General features: G+C 43.4%; 1 protein-coding gene across 8 annotated transcripts in view; it reads right to left on the reverse strand.

Moving 5' to 3' along the window:
- Positions 1–25,355, reverse strand: part of Ptpra (protein tyrosine phosphatase receptor type A) — a 127,406-nt gene that overhangs the window by 341 nt on the left and 101,710 nt on the right. For all 8 annotated transcript variants that reach the window (XM_040275396.2, XM_005320535.5, XM_078051519.1 and 5 more), the window contains 13 exons: positions 24,759–24,835; positions 23,419–23,455; positions 19,521–19,618; positions 18,274–18,393; positions 17,388–17,554; positions 16,775–16,910; positions 15,463–15,612; positions 13,894–13,987; positions 13,530–13,606; positions 12,909–13,043; positions 4,076–4,201; positions 3,844–3,995; positions 644–779 (listed from right to left, as the gene is read on the reverse strand). In XM_040275396.2, coding sequence (XP_040131330.1) covers positions 644–779; positions 3,844–3,995; positions 4,076–4,201; positions 12,909–13,043; positions 13,530–13,606; positions 13,894–13,987; positions 15,463–15,612; positions 16,775–16,910; positions 17,388–17,554; positions 18,274–18,393; positions 19,521–19,618; positions 23,419–23,455; positions 24,759–24,835 — 1,505 coding nt within the window. The remainder of the gene's footprint in view (positions 1–643; positions 780–3,843; positions 3,996–4,075; positions 4,202–12,908; positions 13,044–13,529; positions 13,607–13,893; positions 13,988–15,462; positions 15,613–16,774; positions 16,911–17,387; positions 17,555–18,273; positions 18,394–19,520; positions 19,619–23,418; positions 23,456–24,758; positions 24,836–25,355) is intronic.

The following is a 25,355-nucleotide window of genomic DNA, read 5'->3' on the forward strand; positions in this document are numbered from 1 at the left end:
TATGTGGAACCACAGTTCCTAACAGAGCTGTTTTTAGAATGGAAATTGGAGAGGAAATGAATGTTTGTGGACTTCCACATGCACCTCGACCTGTCTGCCCAAGTTCTGATAGCTCTGCCCTCTGGATTAGCACAGTGGATGTTCTGCAAATAGAGCTGACTGGACTGGCAAGGACAAATATGAGTATGCTGGGCTGGGAAATGGTGCACCTTCACCATGGCTGCCAGACTGGCATGTGCTCTGCTCTTAAAGTCTCATTTCCTGGTAAACCTCCTAAAATTCACTTTTCTTTTCCCCTCAAACATTTCTCACTCCAGAAGTTTCAGGAAAACATTTGTGGATGTCCACACTGTTAAAAGTCAGATCTCTTAATAGGGAGCCTGAACAGAACAAAGGTAAGTAGTCCTGCTCCCCAACCTCCAACCCAGGGAGAAGCATAAACAAGCCCTGTGGGGCACCCGAGTACCCCTTGTCTAACGTGTCACATTCCCACTGGTGATAGAGGGTATATTCCCACTCTCAAGGCACTTGCGGGTTTGGACACCTTGGGGAAGGATGGGACTCCTAAGTGGGATTCTGAAGGCCTTCTCCCTGATGGGGAAGGATTGTAGATGGTGGTGGCACAAAGACATGAGCAGCATACCAGTGTCTGGACCATATGTGGCCTCTGCAGCCGCAGGCTCTTGACAGTCTGGAAGACATCCAAAATCCCCTCTGCTTTCACTCGTTCCAGGACTGTGCTCAGGGCACAGAAAGTCCCTGTCCGTCCTGCCCCAGCGCTGAAACAGAGCAGACAGACTTACTATGCCTGCTAAAGCTCTCCAAGCAGAGTGGGTGAGTATGAGTGACAAGGAGCAGACTGAAGCTGAGTCTGGTGCCTGGGAAGGTGCATGATCCATGGAGCTACCACAGGAGGGAGAATGGGGCAGGAGGCCCGTGCTCACCTCTGCCAGCTAGAGGAACTCAGCATACCTCTGGGGAGGCAGTGCACCCCTGCTGCCTCTCCTTCATGGCACAGGTTACTCCTACTGAGGGCTCACCCGTGGGACCATGCTAACAACCCTCATCTACACTCCACAAGTACTAGCTCTTGACGTTCACCTACCAACATGCCCAGGTTGACCTGACCTTATCACTGGATCAGGTTAGAGTTCTATTCCTCTCTTCCTTTTCCCTGACAAACCATTTGCAATGGTATGTACCTGCTGGTTCTTTCCTGTGTCTCTTATCTTCTTTGTAAATCCAAGGAATTCAGACTCTGACCTTGACACTATCTACCCCGTTCAATATCATCAGCCGATTCTTTCACTGGACATTGAGTACCTGCTCTGTGGCAAGGACTGCGGGGCTTAGCAATCTTTCCAGAGAAAAAGACATGCAGTCAGGGAAGGAGAAAGAGGAGCAGAGTTCAGGTAGGGTGCTCAGGAAGGCTCTCTGAACGAGTGCTGGGTGAGCAGACATACCAAGAAGATGAGGGTGAAGTTCTATGGATATCTGGGAAAGAGTCTCTCAGGACAAAGGCAGGAGTGTGCCAAGGGTGCTGAATCTGATGTAGGAAGGAAAGAGAGTGGTGAGGATGAGGTCAGAGCCCTGGGAGAATGCCAGCCTAAGTTGCATCCCGCTTCCTGGCCTGACAGAAAGCCCTCAGATCATGTTGGGCCCTTGTTGTTGGGATTCTAAATAAAGGCGAGATTTATAGTTGTTTATATATATGTTTGGTAGTGATGCGCATAGTACCCAGGGCCTTATGCATGTTGGCAAGCACTCTACATCTGGGCTATATCCCCAGACCATGACTTACATTTGAAAGGCTCCTGAGGCAGGGCGAGGGGCAAAAATAAATAAAATAAAATAAAAGGCTCTCTTAGGCTGCTGTGTTGAGAACAGATTCCAGATGAAGGTGACAGCAGAGAGACCAGCCAGGAAGGAGGTTGGTACAATTACTGCGGAGGGAAATTGGCTTGGACAGAGAGGACCCTGGAGGAGGCAGTGAAAAATACTTGGATTGTTAGATTATATGCAGGTAGAACACAATTTGATGATGGATTAGATATGATATCTGAGAAAGAGCAAAGAACAGGTTAGTTCCAAGGCTTCTCTCTGGAGTAATCTGGGAAATGGCAAGCTACTTACTGATGTGGAACAGCAGGCCTTGACAGAAACACCAGCAGTTCTCACTTGAACCCTAAGCTAAGGATGCCCATTAGATATCCTTGTGGAAATGACAAGTAGATAATTGGATAGATAAACTTGGTGTTTGGGGGATCACCTAGAGAACTGGTAATAAAGACTTTGGAATTGCTCTTAAAGCCAGGAGACTGAGTGAGTTCTCCTTGGGGTGTTGTCTGTTGATAGAGAAGAGGTTCAAGGACGGGCCTTGGACCACAAATGGGGAGGAATCAACACAGGAAACAGAAGAGCACATGAGGATGAAAACCATAACAGAAGCCACTTGGGGAGTGTGCTGCAGAGAGATCAGTGATCAACTGTGTCCAATACTGATAAAAAGTCAAGTATGATGAGACTGAGAATGACCACTGGCTTCAGCAATCTGGAGGCCACAGGTAGTTCCAGTGGTGCAGTTGAAATGGAGTAAGTGTGTGAGTGGGTGGTGTGACTGGAATGGGCTTGACAGGATAGGAGAATAAAGAAAAGGAACTGGAGAGCTAGTATGGACAAATCTGTTGAGAAACTTTACTATTAAGGAAACTCAGGGTAAACATTTCTTTTTCCTAAAATGCAATCTCAAATAACATGCTCCATGTAAAATTCACCTTTTCTCCCCAAACAAGTCTAAACAAGTCTCCTTATCATCTTTTTTCAGTTGCTTACATCAACTGCTACCAGTAACCTAGGCTCAAACCTGAGAAGCACCCTTGACTCTTCTGCTTTTTCGCTGAGTGGTCTTAGTCTTTTCATTTTTCCTTGACTGTTTTCAGAACACTTGCCATTTTCTTTCCCTGTGTTTAAGGAGGCCAGGCCCTCATCCTCATGTTGCCCAACTGGTCTCTCTATTGCTCTCCCATCACGTCCCACATGTTCCCTTGCATAGTACCTCACATTGTTCATGTTGTTAAGTTCCCTAGTATTTAATGTGCCAAGTTCAAACTCCAAGACACTCTCTGAGCACTCAGCTCTGTTATGTCTGTCAAACTTGATTGTCACAAGTGTGTAGAGAATCAGATGTGACTGCGTTACTATTACTGTCCTGGATGGAGTCTGCCTGCAAACGGGATATTCTGTCAAAGTATAGATAGGTAACAGCGGACATGCTTAAAAACGAGGTGTCTGCTGTCCTTGGGAGGGCCTACTCGCAAACGAGAGGCTCCTTCAAGGTTTAGATAAGGTAACAGAGGACATGCTTGAAAACGAGGTGTTTGCTGTCCTTGGGAGGACTTGCCTGCAAACGGGATGTTCTGCCAAGTGGGCTAAGAGGGCGCTGAGAAAAATTTTATTATCTGTTCTTAACAAGAGCAGAGCTCAGCATGCTCCAGGCCGAGAGTAGATTAGCCACGAGAAGCGGGTCACTTCTGATTAGAAAGTAAAACTTCTGTATGCTATGTTTAATTAGCTGAAAGACCTGATTTATTGCTGTTGGAAGGCTGCCTTCTTTGTTCACAATACTATAAAAAGATTGCTTGTATACAATAAAGGACTTTTTTTCTGCTGTTGCTTTGCTTGCTCTGCTTCTTCTTTCTTTCCCATGCTGACCTGCACGTGAATTACTGCAACACAAGTACTCACCAACAACCTGCTCCTGCACAGCTTTCCTCACCATTTGACACATGCTCACCACTGCACCCACCCCTCTGCCACCCATCTGAGAGCTGGGGCCAGCGGTACCTGCAGTGCACAGTGATGGGGTGGTTCCCCGACTGCTGCTGCTGCTTCTGCACAGCTGCAATGATGCTGATCATGCCCTTCCCGTCACTGGGGATGCCTACTTCAGGCCAGCCATGGAAGTGGAACTGTCGGATCTGCCGGCTCTTGTTCTCCTTTGGAGAAAAGAGGGTCAGGGAGGCAGGGGCAGCTCTGCTTTCCCTGAGGGAGGAGCCCCATCTATCGCACATCTTACCCTGGTGTTGGTAACCAGGAGGTCTCGGACGGTGTAGCTCTCACATTCTTCCTCCTTCTTCAGCTCCACTGTTATGTCTCCATAGGATACAAGGCCATCAGATGGCCAGTACTGGGCACACTTCTCCTGGCGAGACAAATAAGAGAGGCCAGGGGCTAGTACTAAGTGTAGCAAAGGCAGCATTGCTTGTGAGCAGCCTGACCTGACCTCTCACTTTTTTTTTTTTTTGTACTAGGGGTTGAACTCAGGGGCACTCAACTACTGAGCCACATTCCCAGTCCTATTTTATATTTTATTTAGAGACAGGGTCTCACTGAATTACTTAGCACCTCACTATTACTGAGGGTGGCTTTGAACTTGTGATTCTCCTGCCTCAACCTCCCTAGCCACTGAGATTACAGGCATTCTACAAGAAATAATTAGTTAACCATTTAGTGTCACTTGTTGACAATGCAGTTTACAATATGACAGAGTCTATAAAGAACTCTGCTGCTCAGTGCTATTCAACACTCAAATGGCTGTGGGGAGGATGAAGAGGGATGGATGTTTTTGTTCCACCCTTACTCCATGATTCCATATTTTATAGCTGCTTACATGTGCCACCTTGCTAATCCAGAAAAGTGGAACCCATTTACACCCTCACCCAGTCATGCTGCTTCACCATAGCCCAGTCCACAGTATCCTTTTATTCCTCTGATCTCGATCTCCTTAATCTGCAATGGTACTTTAAGGTTGCTAGTTCTAGCACTTCTGTCCTTGCAGGAGATGGTTTACTGTCTTTGCTTGCACCTAACTCAATTCCTTCTAAAGCTCCTTGCGTATAGGAGAAAAGATCTGTCTCAATTCATCTTTGCATCTTGAGCAACCTGACCCAGGCCTGGCATTTTATAGGCTCTCAGTAAGTACCTGGTAAATGAATGTGTTTAATGTCTGCAGAATAAGTCAAGGCATAAATATGTAAGTAAAACGTGGTCCATTTCTTTAGAGCATTGTGTGTGTTGGGGGAGGGGGGATCTGGATTTTTTAGTTTTTTTTTAATCGTAGAGATTTAACCCAGGGCTGCTCTACCTCTGAACTACATTATCCAACTGGTCTCTCTGCTGTTGGTCTCCCTTGCTGCTCTCCTGATTCCCATCACGTCCTGCATGCTCACCTGCCCAACACCTCATATTGTTCACGTTGTTAAGTTCCCCAACATTTAATGTGCCAAGTTCAAATCAGTCCTGTTTTTTATTTTATTTGAGACAAAGTCTCACTAAGTTGCTGAGGCTGGCCTCCTGCCTTAGCCTCCCAAGTTGCTAGGATAACAGGCGTGCAGCACCACAACCAGAACAGCTGAAACTTAAAAATTCTCAGCCATACATGTTCATTAAGATTTGAAAACATTAAGTACAAAAGAAAAATCATTGATAGTCTCACAGTCCAAATAAAATTACTATTAAAATCCAATTTATTAGGCTGGGGCTATAGCTCAGTGGTAGAGCACTTGCCTTGCATGTGCACGTGTGAGACACTGGGTTCCATTCTCAGCACCACATAAAAATAAATAAAGATTTATTTATCTTTATTTGTTCTTCATCTACAACTAATAAAATATATATATTTTTTAAATCCAACTTATTTATGTGAGTCAAGGCAGGCCTTGAACTCCTGGCTCAAGTGTTCTTCCAGCCTCAGCTTCAGTTTCCTGAAAAGCTCAGACTCCAGGAGTGTCACCTCATCCAGATTAAAAACCCATTTTACTGACTTTTATTGCTTTTCCTAAGTGTGATCATTCAGTAACTCCTTTATAAATGACACTGAATTCATTCTAACAGATAGGTTATTAAAGTATTGGAGCAAGGAAATGCCGTAGACCAGTGCTTTTGCACCTGTGCTCTCCAGGAATCTTAAGGATCCCTGAAGATGGGGTGCTGAACCACTCTTCAACCATAACTGTTTAAAAAAATCCTAACTAAGGCGCACCTCAACTAGTTATTAATCACTGGTCTCCAGGGCACTGGCAGGTAGAATGATTTTGCTGTTACAGTTCCCTTGAAACAATACCGCCTTCACACAATTTCTCAACCAGGACTGAAGACGGACTTCAAAATCATTAGAAACACTAGATTCCAGATGGGAGTGAGGTCAGCAGATTGAGATAGAGGGAAGAGAGCAGCAAGACCATATTTTACAAGAGAAAGAAATACTATGGGCTCTGCAACCAACAGTTTTTAGTACTTTAGATCTTTTTAGGTATGCATAGCAGAGAAAAAGGGCAGAAGGTGGGGAGGCCCCGGGCAGGCATAGCTGGGAATTATAGGAGAGAAGCCCTTCCTAAAGGGGGCTTATCAACAGAGACAATAATGGGAACCCTTCCTTGGTTGGCTAATGGGGGTAGTCAGTCACTTGAGGTGGTTCTGACTGACCTCAGGGGGCAGAGTTGTACAATGAGTTTCAAGGGGACACAGCTATTAGAGGGTTACAGGGAGGCAGGTAAGGTGGGCTGAAAGAAAACAAATCTGGTAAATATGTGATTAGGATGACATGGAGTAAAGAAAAGCTACATAAGACTATAGGACAGATGATGGTAGGGAATTATCTTACTTACTCTGATGAAGGGGACAGGATTCATTTAATTTAGCCCTCCACATGGGCTCAACAACAAAATTCAACAACAAAACCAAAGGAGCAGGTTATACTCAAAAACAAAGCCAAAGGCTGGGTATGATGGCATGTGCCTACAGTCCCAGCTACTATGGAGGCTGAGATAGGGGGATCACCTGAGCCCAAGGCAACTTGTTGAGTCCCCATCTCAAACAAGTCAAATCATCTAAGAGGGAAAAGGTGGGAAACAGAGGGAAACAATCCCTAGAGCCCCCCCCTGCCCCGCCCCTCTGTCTGTGGAAGGGCGGCAGTGACAGCTGTCTGGCATTAGTTCACAGGCTGTGGTAAGTTGATGGAAGGCACATAGCAGTTTCAATCAGATATCTATTATCCTCTGGGCTAAAGGACCCCTTCCTTAGGAGGCAGGATGTTGGTTTAAAGAATCCAGAAAAAACTGTAGCAGCACTGGCTATCCTAACTGTATCCCAGGCTAAAAATGCCAAGATTCTGCTGGGACGGAAAAGTGAGACAAGGACAGTGGGAAATGCATGGCCTTGAGGAATATGGGAGACCCGTATCAAGGACAGAGGCTGTGACCCAGCATATAAACCATGTCCTACTTAGCCCACTGAGGGTAGAGGGGATAGGAGAAAATGAAAACTAGGGGATTTAAAATAAGCAAGTGAAACTAAAAGGAAGGGCCCAATTTAAGTGTGGGGACTAAATAACCAAAAAAAAAAGTTCCTAAATTTCATATGCATAGGTAGATTTTTTTTTCCTCAAGGTCTCTAAAAGCCCAAAGATGATTTTAAGATAAAGTGTAACATGATTACATTTGTATTTTTCAAAAGGGTGCTGTGGAGATTGTGGAAATCAAAGAAAGAAATATTCCTGGCTGCCATGTGAAGAACTGACTCAATGAGACTGGAAGCAGGAAGACAGGTTGCCAGGAAACTCCAGGTAGACCTAGTGCTGGCATGGTTTGTGAGAGGTGTAACCACTGCTCCATGTGCATGTCCCTTAGTAGGTTAGAGATGATGGTATATTGCATGAGTGGCATTGTTAAGCTAGAGTGAAGTGGATATGCTCAGCAGGTATCAGGACTCACTGATAAACTGCATGTGGTGGTGAGAAAAAGAGAGTAAGGAAGGGAAATCCTAGACTTGTAGCAGGAGCAGTGGGGTGGAAGATGGTCCTGTTTATTGAGATAGTTCAGAGTGGGGTGAATTAGCATGGAGTGTGGGGAGAAAAATCAAGTTTCATTTGGGCCATATGAAACCTTAGATTCTTTTTTGGAGAGGTACTGGGGATTGAACTCAGAGGCACTCAATCACTGAGCCACATCCCCAGTCCATTTTTTTTGTTTTTTTTTTTTTTAAGAGACAGGGTCTCACAGTTGCTTAGTGCCTTGCTTTTTGCTGAGGCTGGCTTTGAACTTGCAATCCTCCTGCCTCTGCTTCCTGAGCAGTTGGGATTACAAGCATGCGCCACTGGCCTGAGATTCTTAATAATCAACCACATGAAGATATCAGGTAGGTACTGGATACATTAGTACACAATGGGAAATGCATGGCCATGAGGAATATAGGAGATCCCAGAAGGGGAGTAGGTAACTGTACTGGGGGCAAAGATTTAAGGCTTTGGTGTATGGATTGTATTTAAGACCACAGGCTTGGCTGAGATCCTCAAGGACAGCATGTCATAAGCGAATGGGCTAATAAGGCCTGAGTATACAATCCTCTAGAGAGTGTTTAGAGGTCACGCAGAGGAGAAAGAGGTCCCAAAATAAATGACAAAGGAGCTAGCAAGGCTAGTGACAGGGGTGAGATTGTGGAAATCAAAGAAAGAAATATTCCAAGAAAGAGGGAAGCACTGACTATTTCGAATGTTGGTATAAGGACAAGAACAAACAAAAGGAAAAAGAAAAAAAAGAGAGACATGATCTTTGGATTTGTCACCGTGATCTTAACTAAAGCAGTCCCACTGCAGTCAAGAATGAAAGGAACAGAGTGAGGTGAGAACTTAAAGGGGAAAGCAGACCCTTTAAAGGAACTTGTCTAGAAAGAAGTACATAAAAATAGTATCTAGATGGAAGGGGATGTGGGATTAGGAGAGATAATTTTGTTTTTTAAAGATAGGAAATGTAATAGTGTAGGCTGCTAAGTAGAGAGGGGAGCTGTTGATGCAGACAAGAGTAGCAAGGATCTTCCAGTGGCAAGATCCTTAGGGAGGTGGGAATGGGACCAAGAGCACAGTGGATGGCTACATTGAGCTGTAGGATCCCTTTCCCCAGGATGGCAGGTAAGAGAACTGTTACAGATGTGAATGGGCTGGCTGCTTGAGGAAGGTATTCTTGTCCAATTTCTTGAAAAATGAGGCCAAGCCATAGCTAAGATATGGCGGAATAGGCAAGGGGATTCTGCAGATCTGAGGGAGAGAAGAAGGAACAGGGGGGCTGGGGTTGTGGCCCAGGTAGTGTACTTGCCTGTATTGTGAGGCACTGAGTTTGATTCTCAGCACTGAATATAAATAAATAAAATAAAGGTTTATCAACAACTTAAAAAAAAAAAAAAGAAAGAAAAAAGAAGGACCAGCAATAGAATTGCTAGGTAGTACTTTACCCACATTAGATTTGTGGTTATGAATTCAATGGGAGAACAGTCAGCAGAGTTTTTTTTTTTTTCCAGTGATGTTTGCTATCATATGTAGATATGTAACTGGATTTAACAGAGTAGAGGCCTTGCTATGAAAGAAAGTAAGAAAGTATGAGGCAATAATGGGTGTTAGAAAGGGAAGGATAATAATGACAAGCCACACAAACTTTACAAACAGAACACACAGGAAGGTGAAAATATGATCCATGACTGACATTGAGAAAGTGGAGCAGTCAATGGCTCTAAGATTTGGTGAAGATAAACAATTACTGGAATAGAAGTAAGAAGTACCATATTGTATTGAAGGTGATAAACAGGGTATAGAATGTCCTATCAATATTCTAAAGGCATGGGGATGAAAAGATCATAGTTTGACCATGGGAACTGGTAGCTGAGGAAGCCAAGAAACAGAAAGACTAAGGGTAGATGGATCATCCTCATGGATACTGATGCCTCCAAAACCAGAGATAGAAAACCAGGCACAGGGACACATGGCTATAGTCCCAGCTGAGCTGAGGCAAGAAGATCACTTGAGCCCAGGAATTCAAGATCAGTCTGGGCAACACAGTAAGATCCCACTGTAAATCAACCAACACCCCCTCACCAAAACAAACAAACACCAAATTGACAAAAGAACAGAAACAGGAATAAAGGCCCCAAAGGAGTGGTAAACCAGGTGAAGAAGTCATTAAGTGGGAGAAGAGAACTTGGGAGCTGAGGTTTAATCTCAGATTTAATTTTCAGGTTATGGACAGTGGCATCCTGATAAAGCCTAAGCTCAGCTTTTCTGTCTTTTCTCCTGGGTCTTTGTTCACCCTCCTTGCCTTAGACAGCACTAAGTCTCTTTATGGTACAAGGCTGACAACAGTAGTAGGGAATCAACTTTGTGGGCATCGTGATCTACTGATGCTTTAAATAATCAGAATGAGAGTCAGGTTGGGCTGGCACAGTGCGGGAGCTGGTAGCACTGCCCTGCTCATACTGATGCCTGTTCCAAGCTGTGGCCACTGAAGGAACCCATGCCTTCCCAAGCATCTTGATGCATCCATTTGGTTAAAGTGGAAAAGAACAAGAAAACTCAAAGAGAAATTTTAATTCCTTTGAGATTTTTATTTATATGGTAGAAAATTTATATTTGGGGATCAGACTTTTATAATACGTAAGGAGTGGTGGTGTCACTTTGTATAAACATACACACCCTTCACTATGTTATTTAGGCTTACTGCGTTTATCTCTGGGAGCTACACCTGACATGAATGAGAGATGAAACAATAAGTGAAATTTTATCTTGGAGGCCAGTGAGGCCTTATGAAAAATGCAACTAATGTCCTGTTCTGATTCACTAAGAAGTTTCTGAGAGCAAAAGCTATTGGCTATTTTGATGGCCCTGGGAAGGCAGAGGCTAAGGCACAGTGGCAGAAGGAAAGGAGGTCCACCCAATTGATAACAGGCTTGACCAATGGATTGGAGGACTAGGTGTGCATGGCTCTTCCCCTCACTGTTACCCAAGAGAAATGCTTCCTGCCCCTCTACCCTAAACTCTCATTAAGCTCTCTTCAAGACTGAAAGAGTCTGAGGGGTAGGAATGTAGCTCAGTGGCACAGTGTTTGCTCAGCATGTGCCAAGCTGTGGGTTCATCCCCAGTACCAAGTAAGTTTGAAAAGAAGCCTGATAATCAGACTACACAGGGTCAGAGATATTCACTGAGCTACATTTCATTATAGGGCAGTGGACCAAGAGATGTCTCTGAGCTTCCTATCTAGCTCTTCTGCCTATTCTTTGGGCCTTCCCATCATTTACCTGCAGATGGAATGGGGAAAAATATGTAAAGCTCTGGTCTAATCCACATATCCCCTTGTGGCTATGAGAGGGCTAGCAGACATGCACTAGCCCCTGATAACACAGCCACTTTTGTCCCAGTTGGCCTTTGTTACTCAGTCCATGTTTTCTTGAGTGCAAGGTCAAGGACTTAACCAAACCTCCCATTTCATCAATCTTGTTACTAATAATAGACAAAGACCTACGAAGGATGCCTGTCAACTTGGTACATAATACAAGCCTGGGAAGACTAGCTACTGAGTGAAATGACTGAACAAAAACAAAAACCCACAAACCACAAACCTGACATAATGAAATGTTGGGGTAAGAAAATGTGTGAAGCCTGTATCAAAGTTCAATAAAGTGCACAAGAACAGAATGGGTACTAACTGCTTGGAACCAATGTAAAACAAACTCAGTGACTCCTGAATGGGTGCTGTGCTTAACTCTTTTCCTATTGGGCTCTCCTCATCTCTCCACCCTCTCTGACCAGCTCAGCAGAGTTCAAGCCATCAACAAAACTTCCATAGTTCCCCTCTGCTTCTGGCTTGCCCATTTCTCCTCACTGTTCTCCTGGTGTTACCAAGGGATTAAAAACAGAACAAACAAAAACAAACAAAAAAACACACCATAAACTGGATTTGTCAAAAACTCTTAAAGTGCTTTAAAAAGTCTCAACTCTTCATTATAGGTTAGGAGAAACTTTCCTACCAAGCCTTGCTAGCTTCTCCAGGATGATTTTATTGATTCTGATCCTTACATCCTTCCTTGTTACAAACCATCCCAGGCCTAAAGAAGCACCCAATTACTGCACTGTATAACCTCAACAGAAAGAGTGTTCATAAGAATAAGTGGGCTGGGGATGTGGCTCAAGCGGTAGCATGCTCACCTGGCATGCACAGGGTGCTTGGTTTGATCCTCAGCACCACATAAAAATAAAATAAAGATGTTGTGTCCACCGAAAACTAAAAACACAAATATTAAAAAATTCTCTCTTAAAAAAAAAAAAAAAAAGAATAAGCACATTGGAAGCACAGACTGGCTGCCAGTAATGAGAGTTAGAGGGAGAATCCCTGAGATGAGAGTGCCCCATGGAGGTGGCATGACTAGTAGTGGTGAGATTTCTTCTATTCCCTGGGAGCTCTGGGGGACCTCTGAGTCCCCAGACAACACTTTTTAACTGACTTGAGGGAGTATTTTTTTTTTTTTTTTAAGACTTCCTTGTTAAGCCTGTGAAGCATGGCTGGTCTGGCACTGGGTCACCTTGTCCTCTGGCTTTATCCCTCTTAAATCACCTACTCAGCCAAAAAAGGGCACATGTTTCTAGGAGGAAAACTCCATTTCCTTATTAATGAAATTTAAGTTGTACATTTCTTGCTTTTGTTATTTCTCAAATTCTATTGTTTTCTTTCATTTAGCAAGAAGAGGTGACCCCTTCTTAGAGACACTCACCATGCCCTGGACTGGCTTTGTATCCCTCCTCTTGCTGGTTCTGTCCTGCCTGGGGAGTTGGGTGCAGAGAATGTGTGCAAAGGCTAGGCTGGGGGCTGTATTCTGGAGAAAAGTGAAAGGGTGGGAACTGCTTTGCTTTCCAGTCCTGGGAGAAGCTGATGATAGCTCAGACCCTAACAGACTGGATAACAAGTCTGAAAATGGCTTTGTGGACAATATAAGTCAAAGTAAAAATTAAGAACTACCTTCTAGCCTACCCCTACCCCTATACACACACTTGTTCACACTATCTCTCTCACAGCCCAGGACCTTTTTGAACTCACCTGGCCTCTCTCCTCCAGTTCTGTTAGCATCACGATGGAACATGATTTCCACTCCCAGATCATACGCCAGAAGTCTTCAATTGTGTGGAGAAGAGGGCCCTGGCTGGCAATGTAAGAGTCCTTCTGCCGGTAGCCCTATACAGACCAGGTCAATTACAGGGAAGAGGTGGTATAATCAGGGAGGGGTGAATGGAAAAGATGGGCCTTTCTTGGAGGCAATGAGACAAGACACTAGGAAAGGATAGGAGCTGCTGGAGGCAAATCCATCCCAGGCAGAGCTCCTCTGTGGCCAAAGATCAAACTCTGGGGAAAGGAAAGGGGTGCTGGAGCTAGGATGAGAAGAACAGGAATGGGAAAGGTCAGGTCAGTTTTTTTAGCCTAGATGAGTGTGCAGTAAAGTTTCACTTTAGGTATCACACTAGAGTGCACTATCTATTTTGCCCACCTTCTATTCTTTGGGGCTGGACAAACCTAGTAACTAGGTGGGTGGGAAGGTATCAGAATTCAATAATTGCTGACTGATTCAAATAAGATCCTCCCAGGGAGGTTTGTGAGGGAAGCACTGTTAAGTCTAGGGAATTTCTATGGGGTGCTGGGAGCTCAGGCACAGCCAATACTTACATCAATGAAGGATGCATTCACATAGTCTGTGTTCTCTTCACCTCGTTTAACTGGAATGATCACTCTGTTGAATTCATCTGCAGGAAGAACAGTGTCTGGTAGCTCACCAACATGCCCAATCTCTCGCTTTCCACTGCTCCTGCCCTTGCCCCTTAGCAGATGTAATCCCAGCTGGGCAAGGGCAAGCTTGTTTCTTGCCCAGGAGAAAGAAAGGCTTTGCCTCTTTATGATATTTTATTTACAGGGGCCATTAAAGCACTGGGAGCATCAAGAAGTAATGCCCTGATTCTTGTCTCCAAACCAATCATTAATTAGTCCCTGAGAAGTAGAAAGGGTGGAAAGAATTAGGGGATAGGGCACTTACATGGAATGATCTGTAAAACCCTGTTCTTCTTCATGTTGGCTGGAAGGTTTCCAGTCCGCATCTTGTCATTCTGGATTTTGATTGATGTTAATTTCTGAATGAGGAAGGGAAGTGGAACATTATTGACCCAGTAACTAAACCTAACAAGACTGCTTGTCACCAGGCCTGCCTCTCCAGGGTCCTTGTCAGCACTCTATTCTTCCCCTAGGGCCCTGATCTCCATTTCTACATGTTTTTGTTGGAACACCGTTTCTTCTTTCTTTAAGCTCAGGAACAAGTCAAGTCAGTGTTTAGTAAATACTGCCTTCCAGGCTCTTTTTTTTTTCTTAATATTTATTTTTTAGGTGTAGATGGACACAACACAGTGCCTTTATTTTTATGTGGTGCTTTATTTATTTATTTATTTATTTATTTATTTATTTATTTATTTATTTATTTATTTATTTATTTCACCCATGTTAGGTGAGCGCTGTACCACTGAGAGACAACCCCTTCCAGGCTGTTGTATGAGTTCTTCTGGGATTCCTTTGGCCTAGAACTTTATGATCCTGGAGCTAAGATTCCAGGATGAAGAAGGAACTAGGCCCACCCGATGCCCACCTTGCTGTTCTACCACAGAGGTAGTCTTAGACTTCTTAGAAAAACTTATCCAAATGTGTATCCCCTCTTCCCCTCATGTTCTTCCTGATCCTTGCTACTCAAAGTGTAGCCCATACATCATCAGCATTTGTCCCCATTTTGTTAGAAATGCAGAATGTCAAATGCAAAGTGTCAGGATCTAACTCAGACTTGCTGAATCAGAACCTGTATCTGTCAGGATCCCCAGCGTATACACCACAGTGTGAGAAAAACTGCTTTTAAGGAAAGGTGTCATTCTCACCTGAACCTACAAATGACTTGCTTCTGGGAGCACTTTTCATTGATGAGAGCATGACTCAGGATGCTTTTGGTGGAAAGGATTAAACTCAGGATCTCATGAATACTAAGTACATGATCTACCAGTGAGCTACACAGCCCTGACATAGGCTTTATGTGTCGAGAGACATTATCTAATGGCAGTAGCAGTCAGCAATCTAAGATCCATAGGCTAAATCCAGACTGCTGCCTATAAATAAAGTCTTACAGAAACAGCCCTACTCATTTGTTCACAATCTGTCTATGCCTGCGTTGGTGCTACAATAGCAGTAGTAAGCAGTTGGGACAGAGACTGTATGGTCTACAAACTCTAAAATATTTATTATCTGGTCCTTACAGAAAAATTTTGCCCTGGCTATATAAAATCACCTGTGGGCTGTGGGCTTCTTTTTTTTTTTTTTTTTAAACAAAACAAAACAAAAACATGGTTACCTGTTTTTCTTTCCCCCTAAACCAAACTGAAGTGACTCCTAACACGGAAGATGAGTTGAGAATAACAGGAGCTGAAAGGGCCACTTCCTTAAACCACTGGCATGCCTCACCAGGGGTCTTACCATCTGCAGGCAAATGCACAAGGAGTCATTTACCCACACCCACAATTCCTAGACCAAATGGACCCTTCAATCTGGAGTTGGTCATCTAGTACCAACTCACCTTAAACTCTTCTTCCAATCCATTGTTGCTGGTCCCTGGGATTTTGTTGTAAATTTTTTGCAGGTGGGTTTCTAGAGAGGTCACTTCCAGTTCTGTATCCCCATAGAGATAATGCTCCAGAAGGGCTTGGTATATAAAAACATACTGCATCTGAAACACAGATGATGCCAAGTTCTCAGTTATAAACAACACAGTTCTAATGATACCACATCATCCCTCCCATCACCAGACCACTTTTCTTTTCTTTTGATCCTAGCAGGGGCAAAATGATTCCTCTTATTGCCCTGACTCAGAGAAGCAGGACTTGAAATGCATGAGTCCTTCTGGTGGTGGTTAGCTTGGAAGGCAGTATTCCTATCTGCCTTGGGGATGGTGGAAGCTTAATGAGGGGGACATATGCAACACTTCTCATTCTGAGAGGGCAGATTCAAGTTTGAAAGGACTGTCAGAAGTGGAGATACATAAAGTCTGTGATAATCTGTAACGCCCAGCCTCCTGACAGCTTCCCTCCTCATGCTGTGCCCTGGCTACAAATCCCATCTCATTGCTGCTCCTGAATGTGGCTGAGCTACATCATGACTCACTTGCTTTCCTCAAGGACTGTTCCTTTTTTTTTTTTGTGGTGCTGGGGACTGAACCCAGGGTCTTGTGCATGTGAGGCAAGCACTCTACAAACTGAGCTATATCCCCAGCCCATGTTCCTTTATCTTTTAAAGACCAGTGAAAATGACAGCTGCCTTCCTGACATGCCCATACCCAAAGTCAAAACCTCCTCTGTGCTTGCTTGCTTGCTTGCTTTTGATACTAGGTATTGAACCCAGAGGTGAGGGGTGCTCTACAACTGAGTTATATCCCCAATCCTTTTTTGAGACAGGGTCTTGCAAAATTCCCAAATTGGTCTCATACTTGCGATCCTGCTACCTCAGCCTCCTGAATAGCTAGAATTATAGGCATAAATCTCCGCACCCAGCTGGTATTCTCTTTAAGCATTTTGTTTTGGTATCAGGAATTGAACCCAGGGGTGCTTAAGCCACATTCCCAGTTCTCTTATTTTTTTTGAGACAGGGCCTCACTAAATTGCTGAGGCAGTACTTGAACTTGTGATCCTCCTTGCCTCAGCCTCCCAGGCTGCTACGATTACGAGTGTGTGCCACTGAGCATGGCTGAGTAGATAATTTATAAGGGCTCTTCATCACACTGTATGATGATAATCATTTACAATAACCTGGGAGACTGAGTGAGCCCTTGAGGCAGGCAGATATTTTAGCCCCAGGAAAAAACCTACTGCCACCTTCACCCACAGATTACTCACATCTGTTTGCACCATCTGGCAGCGCTGGGCCCGGATTCGGCTCACAAAGCCATATACATCCACCTTCCGCTCTGTATGCATCATGTCCAGCATGGCATCAATGACGACAAAGGTACCAGTGCGCCCTACACCTGCACTGTAGCCAGAGGGCAGAGGATGGTTACTGGGATGAACAGCATGCCTTACTGGAGGAAGCAGGGAGGACAACAAAGGCTGGGGCTCTTTTTCTAGGCCTCTAAATTCTAATTCTGAAGGGGAGGGAGTTAGGACTCTCTTGGAACCAGAAATTCCATTCTTCCCTGACCTTCTGATCTCTAGCTATCAGCATTAGGAACTCTGAATCTGAAGGCTGCAAGGATACATGGTCATCACATAATCCAGCTCCACAGCAGGGTCTCCCCACTACCAACCTTGGAGGACTACTCTTCCTTCCCTCTTTTCTCAAGTCATATTCTCTACCAGCAGTAGAACTTGAGGACTCTCTCTTGTTGCTCCCCTGGGGCCCTAGTGCTCATGTTCTCTATGCCACCTTCCTCAGCCAGGGACCCTATGCTGTTTCCTGCTCTGGCCAAGTGGGCAGAATGTGGGGAGCAAAGAGTCAGGACATACTGACCTGCAGTGGACCACAATAGCCCCTGCATACTGAGGGTTACAGGCCTTTACTTTCTTGAGGAACTTGAGCATGCCGATTGGGGTGAAAGGCACCCCAAAGTCTGGCCAGCTGGTAAAGTGGAACTGAGTGATGAGGCGCTGTGGTTTTCTGTTGGTCACGTCACCCACCTGTGAAATGAGGAAATCCTTTATGTTGGCCTTGATAACCAGGACTGGGCATCTCAGGGGATGGAAGGTACAACAACGATTGTCAGTTACAATGAGAAAGAGAGTGTATCCAAGAAAGTTCTGACCATGGCCAGAGAATCTTCCTAGTAACTCTATGAGTTAGGCAAGGCTGTTATTCTCAACCTATAGGTGTGGAAGGTAAAACTCAAGAGAACTTCAATGACCTATCAAGGCTTCAGAATGATTAAATTGCAAGGTCAAAACCAAAGTTCAGGACTCCTGACTCTTGGTAAGGCCCTTTCTAAAGCACCACAGGCTCTTCAGCTAAAGGCAACTTTGGCTCAGGCCTCCACAGTTGCTCTGGAGTGCCAAGAATATGTCCACCTGGTCCTTGCCATCAGAAGCCTTTGAAGTAGGAAAGGTGACTCTAGTATCTGGCAGATTGTGCTACCTCCCAATCCCCCACTCCATAGTGCTTGGTCATATCTTGGATCAAACTCCACATCAGTTGGTACTTTACCACCAAGTCATGAAAACATTGTCCTTTTAAGGTCTGAGAAGCTCTCTGAAGGTCAGATCTCTGGTTCCAGACTTAAACATATTGCACACTTAGTGATTCTTGACCATATTGGATAGGAGGGGGGACAATAGCCTGTTCCCATCCTCTCAGTGGTTAGCTGATCCTAAACAAGACTGGGAAAGGAGGCGGGAGACAGTACCTGCTGAATGCAGAACTTTCGTACTGTGTAGTCCACCAGGACAGTCACATCCTCTACAGACACACGGATATTCCCATAGGTCCAGCAGCCTTGGTCTGGCCAGTACTGGGCACATTTACACTGGAAAGAAATAGACACACCCCCCTCATCTCAGATTGCCCCTGGCTGATGCAAAGGGCCATAATGAAGTCCTCAGAAAGCCCTAGCACCTCTATTTTCACCTTGGACAGCTGTGGGCTTATTCATTCTAACTTCCTTTTATCAAATTCCTCAGCTTCCATATCTCTTCACAGAGCATCAGTCCCATACTTATCTTTCCCACTCTCACCCCTTCAATTCAGGGCAAATCTGAAGTAATTTTATTTATAAAATCTGTCCTTCCACAATATCCCAGTCAGGATTTAGGGGCAAGCCTGTCTGAAATCCTGGAGCCAGCAGTCTGATATGAGAGGGCCACCAAGATGGACTATGGCAGACTATAAACCTTCCATGAGAGGTCTAAGGCCTTCTCTGTTTGGAAGCTTTAAAGAATCAGAGGTCTATTTGAAGGAATCTAACCTAAAGCCCAGTCCTAGCACTATCCCTCTTAGGCACTGGGGAGCTGCTGATCAACCCTTAAACACCCCAGGACGGTGAGCAAGATGATTCAAAGGCCATCCTTGAGAAAGATTGCCACAAATGGGGATTCTTCTCTGAGGCTTGATATAGAACCCAGAATGTGACCCACTGATGATGCTGGATAAGGCCAGAAGTAGACGTGGCAGCCACACAAGGAAAAGGAGCAATCAGAAATCTGACTACAGGACCAGGCCCCAAGCCTCAGGTTGTTCTGCATTCCTTCAGGGTGTCAATTCGCACAGGTCCCTCTGTCAACTTTAGGATATACCAAAGGCCTCATCAGGAGATGGGATAGGAAACCAAAGGAATAAGGGACTTGAGAAACTAGGGGAGAATAGCCTCTGTAGTTTTAACTAAAGGCCTATGTCTTCCTTCCAAGTTATTTTAGAACCAGAGCAAGCTGTTTGACTACCAGATGTGGGAATGTGCCCTAGCCCCCCTAAGGTTCATCTGAGGATTCCAGGCCATAGAAGAGTCTAGTACATACATCAGCTTGTGTTTGCATGAATGATCCATGGCACAACAACCTCAAAGTATAGATAGCCAGGCTCCAACTCAGAGCTCCAGAGAGTAGCCTTTCTGCTGGCCACACCATATCAAGACCCCCCTTATCTAATTTCTCCACTCACCTCTTTTCGCTCTTTTAGGTTGGTCACCATGACGATGGTGGCTGTGTTTTGTTCCCAGATCATCCTCCAGAAATCATTTACTGTTTCTTCTTTTGGTCCTAAAGTAGCCAACAGCAAAGATTAAAACACACACACACACACACACACACACACACACACACACACACACACACACACATGAAAGGGAAGAAAGGTGCTAAGAAATTAGGAAGACCCATTTCTGGGTCTTTTGAAATCCTATGTCCATGTTTTCAGCTAAATATCCAACCCAGCTACCTAAAAATTTGAATGTTTCCCTTGTAACCACCATGTATGTGCCAGGCACTTGACCATGATTGGAGGCAAGAAGCTGTCAAAATATAACAGAACACAGTGTCTCTCAAGGATATTACAGTTATGGATTAGAAATTATGACTGCTTATTGAATACCTACATTATGGTCCAGATAATAGGCTAGATGCTGGATGTGACATTTACTCCTTCCTATCATGCTGAGGTGAACGTTTTCAGCCCCAAAGATGAGTGACTTGTCTAGGCTGGAATTCAAAATTTACAAGAAGGGGGCTGGGGATGTGGCTCAAGCGGTAGCACGCTCGCCTGGCATGCGTGCGGCCCGGGTTCAATTTTCAGCACCACATACAAACAAAGATGTTGTGTCCACAAAAAACTAAAGAATAAATATTAAGGAATTCTCTCTCTCTCTCTAAAAAAAAATAAAATAAAATAAAAAAATAAAAAAAAATTTACAAGAAGATTCTAAACAATTATCAGGTAACAAAGAAAGAAAGAAATGAGACCTAACAGAGACTAATGAAATTCCCAGAGTGTTAGACTTAGGAGGCTAGAGAGCCTCTGACAACCAATCCAACATGGAGCCAAGGAAGGCCCCAGAAGGATTTTAAATTATTTTTTTTTTTAAATTAAACCTTGTGTATCTGAAAGTACTGAGAGGAAATATATATACTTCTAATAATGATTTTAGGGGATGCCTAGTGTGTGCAAGGCCCTGGGACTGATCACCAGCACTGCAAAAAAGTTCAGGGGAAAAATTAAGAGGTAGGCATATTAAAAAGGTAAATGACTAAGCCTCCTTATATCAAAGAAAACATTCGGCATTTGGTTTTTTGGGATTGGCTAATTTCACTTAGCATTATCTTCTCTAACTCCATCCATTCACCGGCAAATGTCATGATTTTATTCTCTTTTACTGCTGAGTAATATTCCATTGTGTGTATATGCCAATTTTTTTTTTTAATCTACTCATCTATTGAAGGGCAACTAGGTTAGTTCTATAGTTTAGCTGTTGTGAATTGTGCTGCTATAAACATTGATGTGGCTGTGTCCCTGTAGCATGCTGTTTTTAAGTCCTTTGGGTACAGATCAAGGAGAGAGAGAGCTGGGTCAAACAGTGGTTCCATTCCCAATTTTCCAAGAAATCTCCATACTGCTTTCCATATTGGTTCCACCAATTTGCAGTCCTACCAGCAGTTTATGAGTATACCTTTTTTGATATAAGGAGGCTTATTCATAGTGGGATAGGGAGAGAGAGCATGGGAGGAATAGACAAACTCTAGAAAAGGCAGAGGGGTTGGCGGTGAAGGGACGGCGCATGGGGTTAGAAATGATGGTGGAATGTGATGATCATTATTATCCAAAGTATATGTATGAAGACACAAATTGGTGTGAATATAATTTGTATACAACCAGAGATATGAAAAGTTGTGCTCTATTTATGTAGTAAAAATTGTAATGCATTCCGCTGTCATGTATAAATAAAAATAAAGAAAGAAAGAATGGGGGCTGGGGTTATAGCTCAGTTGGTAGAGTGCCTGCCTCACACGCACAAGGCCCTGGGTTCAATCCCCAGCACCACCCGGAAGGAAGGGAGGAAGGGAGGAAGGGAGGAAGGGAGGAAGGGAGGAAGGGAGGAAGGGAGGAAGGGAGGAAGGAGGGAGGGAGGGAGGGAGGGAGGGAGGGAGGGAGGGAGGGAGGAAGGGAGGGAGGAAGGAAGGAAGGAAGGAAGGAAGGAAGGAAGGAAGGAAGGAAGAGGGAGGGAGGGAGGGAGGGAGGGGAGGGGGGGGGAGGGAGGGAGGGAGGGAGGGAGGGAGGGAGGGAGGGAGGGAGGGAGGGAGGGAGGGAGGGAGGGAGGGAGGAAGGAAGGAAGGAAGGAAGGAAGGAAGGAAGGAAGGAAGGAAGGAAGGAAGGAAGAGGGAGGGAGGGAAAATGACTATGAAAAAGTGCAATCATTAATTCCCAGAAAAGAAGGGGCAAAATGTACAAAACAACACAGTATTCCACGTTTCAGTTAACTCAAAACTAGGATCCAATTTTACTGGGAAGATGGGGAGAAGGGCACATTGTGCATGGCTGCCTGACTGAGGGAGAGGAGCTTTATAAGGGATTAGAGCACCTACAAGGAGCCAACAGATTAAAAACATTGCCTCAGGAGCATTAGACCACAAAACTAAAGAAGAAAGGGGAGAAAATTGTTGTTGATTTATATTTGTTTATGAGAAAGGGCCCTGCTATGTTGTCCAGGCTAGTCTGAAACTAGTGAAGTGATTCTACCACCTCAGTCTCCCCAGTTCTGAGATTGCAAGTGTGAGCATAAATTTGTTTGTTTACAAGTTTTACATTCCCTTTGACTTTCTTAAATTCTTTTTCATTATTTCCTGAATAATCCATGGTACAACAGCCATTTGGATATATTTATATATATCCAGTTTTCTTGATTCTTTTCATTTTTTAATTTTTTCTTCTCTGCCTTTTATTACTCTAAGTATTCCCTTTAGTAAAAATAAAAACAAGATTTATTTTTTATTTTTTTTTTGTGTGTGCTAGGGATTGAACCCAGGGCCTTGGGTGTGCTCTACCACTGAGCAACATCCCCACCCAAAATGAAACAGTCTGAACTAAGAGGTGGCTGTATACAGAGGGAGGGAAAGCAGAGCCTTCAGGCAATAGGTAGGCCCCTTGCTGTAACAAGGAGTTTCTGAGGCTTTCCCTGACTACCTTATTTCATTGCTACATCTGTTTTAGTTTATATCTTTTTTATCATCTGATAGAACTTTCTGCAATTATGGAAATGTTTTATATCTGCACTAACACAGTAGCCTCTAGCAACATGTAGCTATTGAGCCTTAAAACAAAAGAACAATCAATAAGTCTTAGTACACAATCAAGAAACAAACTTTAAATTTTATTAATTAAAATTTAATATAATGTGGGGTTTTTTTTTTTGAGGTGCTGGAAATGGAACTTAGAACCTCACACAATAGGCAAGCTATATCAAACTTAAAATTTAATCTTAAATGGCCACATGTGGCTAAGTGGCCATCATAATGAACAGCATAGTCACTTATTCACATTTCTGTTAATATGTTTACTTGCTGCAAACGCTCCAAAAAGGCAGAGACTTTATATTGTTTCATTCTCTCCATAGCCCCATCATTTAGGCCAGTGTCTATTATATAAGATATGGTCAATAAATAACTGAATAAGTCAGTGGACCACATTAACATCAATTACTCACTTTCCCTTTTTTTTTTTTTTAACCCTTGGGTCTGTGGATTGAACTTAGGGGCACTTTACCATTGAGCTATACTCCCAGTTGTTTTATTATTGTTATATTTTAAAATTTTGAAATAGGGTCTACATTGCTAAGGATCACTAAGTTGCCCATGCTGAACTTGTGATCTTCTTGCCTCAGCCTCCCAAGATGAATGAAAGCCCTTAGTTGTAACTTGTGAGGTGGGTTTCATTTCTTTTAAGTAGTAATAAAACTACAGAAAAGCTACTACATTCTCGCTAATCCATTCAGTCTTTGGAATAGGGGAAACCCCAAATCCACTAGGAGATGACGGTTAAGACCAAGAATAAAATGTTGTCATTACTTTACCTTGTGCAGCAATGAATTTGTTTTTTTCTTGGTAGCCCTGGGGAGGCGGGAGGAGAATAAAGTGAGAACAAAAAGTTAATAGGAATGAAATTCTCTAGTCTAACTCTGAACCAGTTAACAAGGCCTTCCTTGTGAAAAGGTCCAGGCAATTAATAAGAATTTCCATTACAGAAATTCCCAAGAGATTAGCTTTGGGGATAAAAACAAAGATTACAAACTGCAAACAGTGTAAGTAGTCTTCTCAAAAAATTATTAGGGAATACTGGTATAAGGATATTAAAATAACAACTCCTAGGCTAGACTATGTTTCTGATGTTTTATCAGCAGCCCGTAATGTATGTTTTAGTGTTTCTGGGTAAGAACCTTCCAAGACAGAAGTATAAGAGGTAATTGCAGGGATGATGCTGGGCCTACTCTGAGAAGAACAAAGGGTTGTTTTATTTCTTTTCGTAGATATGGGGGGGTCTCACTATATTGCTCAGGTCTGAAACTCCTGGGCTCAAGTAGAAACTCTCACCTCAGCCTCCCAAGTAGCTGGGAATAGACTCATATCACCATGCCCTAGCTTATTATTACTTTTTTTTGGATGTTTTACCCAATGCAAAACATTCTGGGAATAGCCTATGGGTATGATGAATCAGCTCCAAGTGTTTTGAGAATAGGTTTCCCAAGAAAGGCAGTGGGAGACAAGAAGCAAAGGAACCTGGAGAGGCCACTCAACAGATAAGGAACCTCTGAAAAACTAAAACTGCATTAACTTTCTTTTTTTAGTCCTTACTGTTCCAGTTACAACTTTCAACCTAATAACTTACATATGGTACTCACTTGAGAGGTCATAGGAAAGTGAAAAATCATTTTAAGGACTGTGAATCACCCTCTTCCCCTTTCAGGCAGCAATACAATGGGCAGTGAAGGAGGAAGTTTCGATGGGATGCCAGGTCATACCAAGGTAATGATATGAAACACAAGTCTACAAGTCAGAGGCCAAATAGAAGAAGGGGCCTAAATCTGAGAAGCCATTTTCTATTCCAGTTTAAACAAGGGCAGCATAGATGTGCTTCTGAACACAGAAGGAGAAAGCATTATAACTCAGAGATGGGCATGTGCAGAGTCAGCAATAAAATTTGTACTGAGAAGAATTTAAGTTTGGGCAAATGTTTCTATCACTGGAAGATAAAAACTGAGATATATTTTTAAAATATTTGATCTTTTAAAAAAAAATCAGACTTGAAAACTTGAAATGGCAAATATTCCTCCTAACATATAGTTGGGAAAAAACCCAACAGACTGTAGACAATGGTCTTTCAGGGAGATAAATGAGAAAAGCATGAGTTCCTTACATTGATGAATGAAGCATTGATGTAATCAGAATCCGGAACCCCTTCAACAGGTGTCAGGTGGACTCTAGAGTGGTCATCTAGGAAAAATCCAACAATTACTATTCCAGTAAATCCAATTTTATTTCTCTCTGATGCAACTGTTTAAGTCAGCTGAGACATCTGCAGTCTTATGTGTACTGAAATACTGATGTATAAAGATGTCATTCCAACATATTTTTAAGATCCCAAATTCAGAAACACAACTATCATCAGGGAATACATACACACATATACCCACTGTATGAAATACTAACCAATTGATAAAAAGGAAATTGTCTGACAGATAAACTGATAATATATAAGGTGAAAAGAAAAAAGAAAGGGGTTTGGGGATCTAGCTCAGTGGTATAACATTTGCCTCATGTACAGGAAGCCCTGGGTTCAATCCCCAGCACCATCCTCCTTCCACCCTACCCCTCCCCCACCAAAAAGTTCAATGTGTACAATATACCAATTATATTTTTTAAATATATAGCAAATACATTTATGTATATACATATATAAGTATACAAATAAGTGGCAGTAAATGTCTAGTAGAGTGGTCTTAATTTTTTGGGT

This window comes from Ictidomys tridecemlineatus, chromosome 5 (genome assembly GCF_052094955.1).
Source record: "Ictidomys tridecemlineatus isolate mIctTri1 chromosome 5, mIctTri1.hap1, whole genome shotgun sequence".
NCBI classification, from domain to species: Eukaryota; Metazoa; Chordata; class Mammalia; order Rodentia; family Sciuridae; genus Ictidomys; species Ictidomys tridecemlineatus.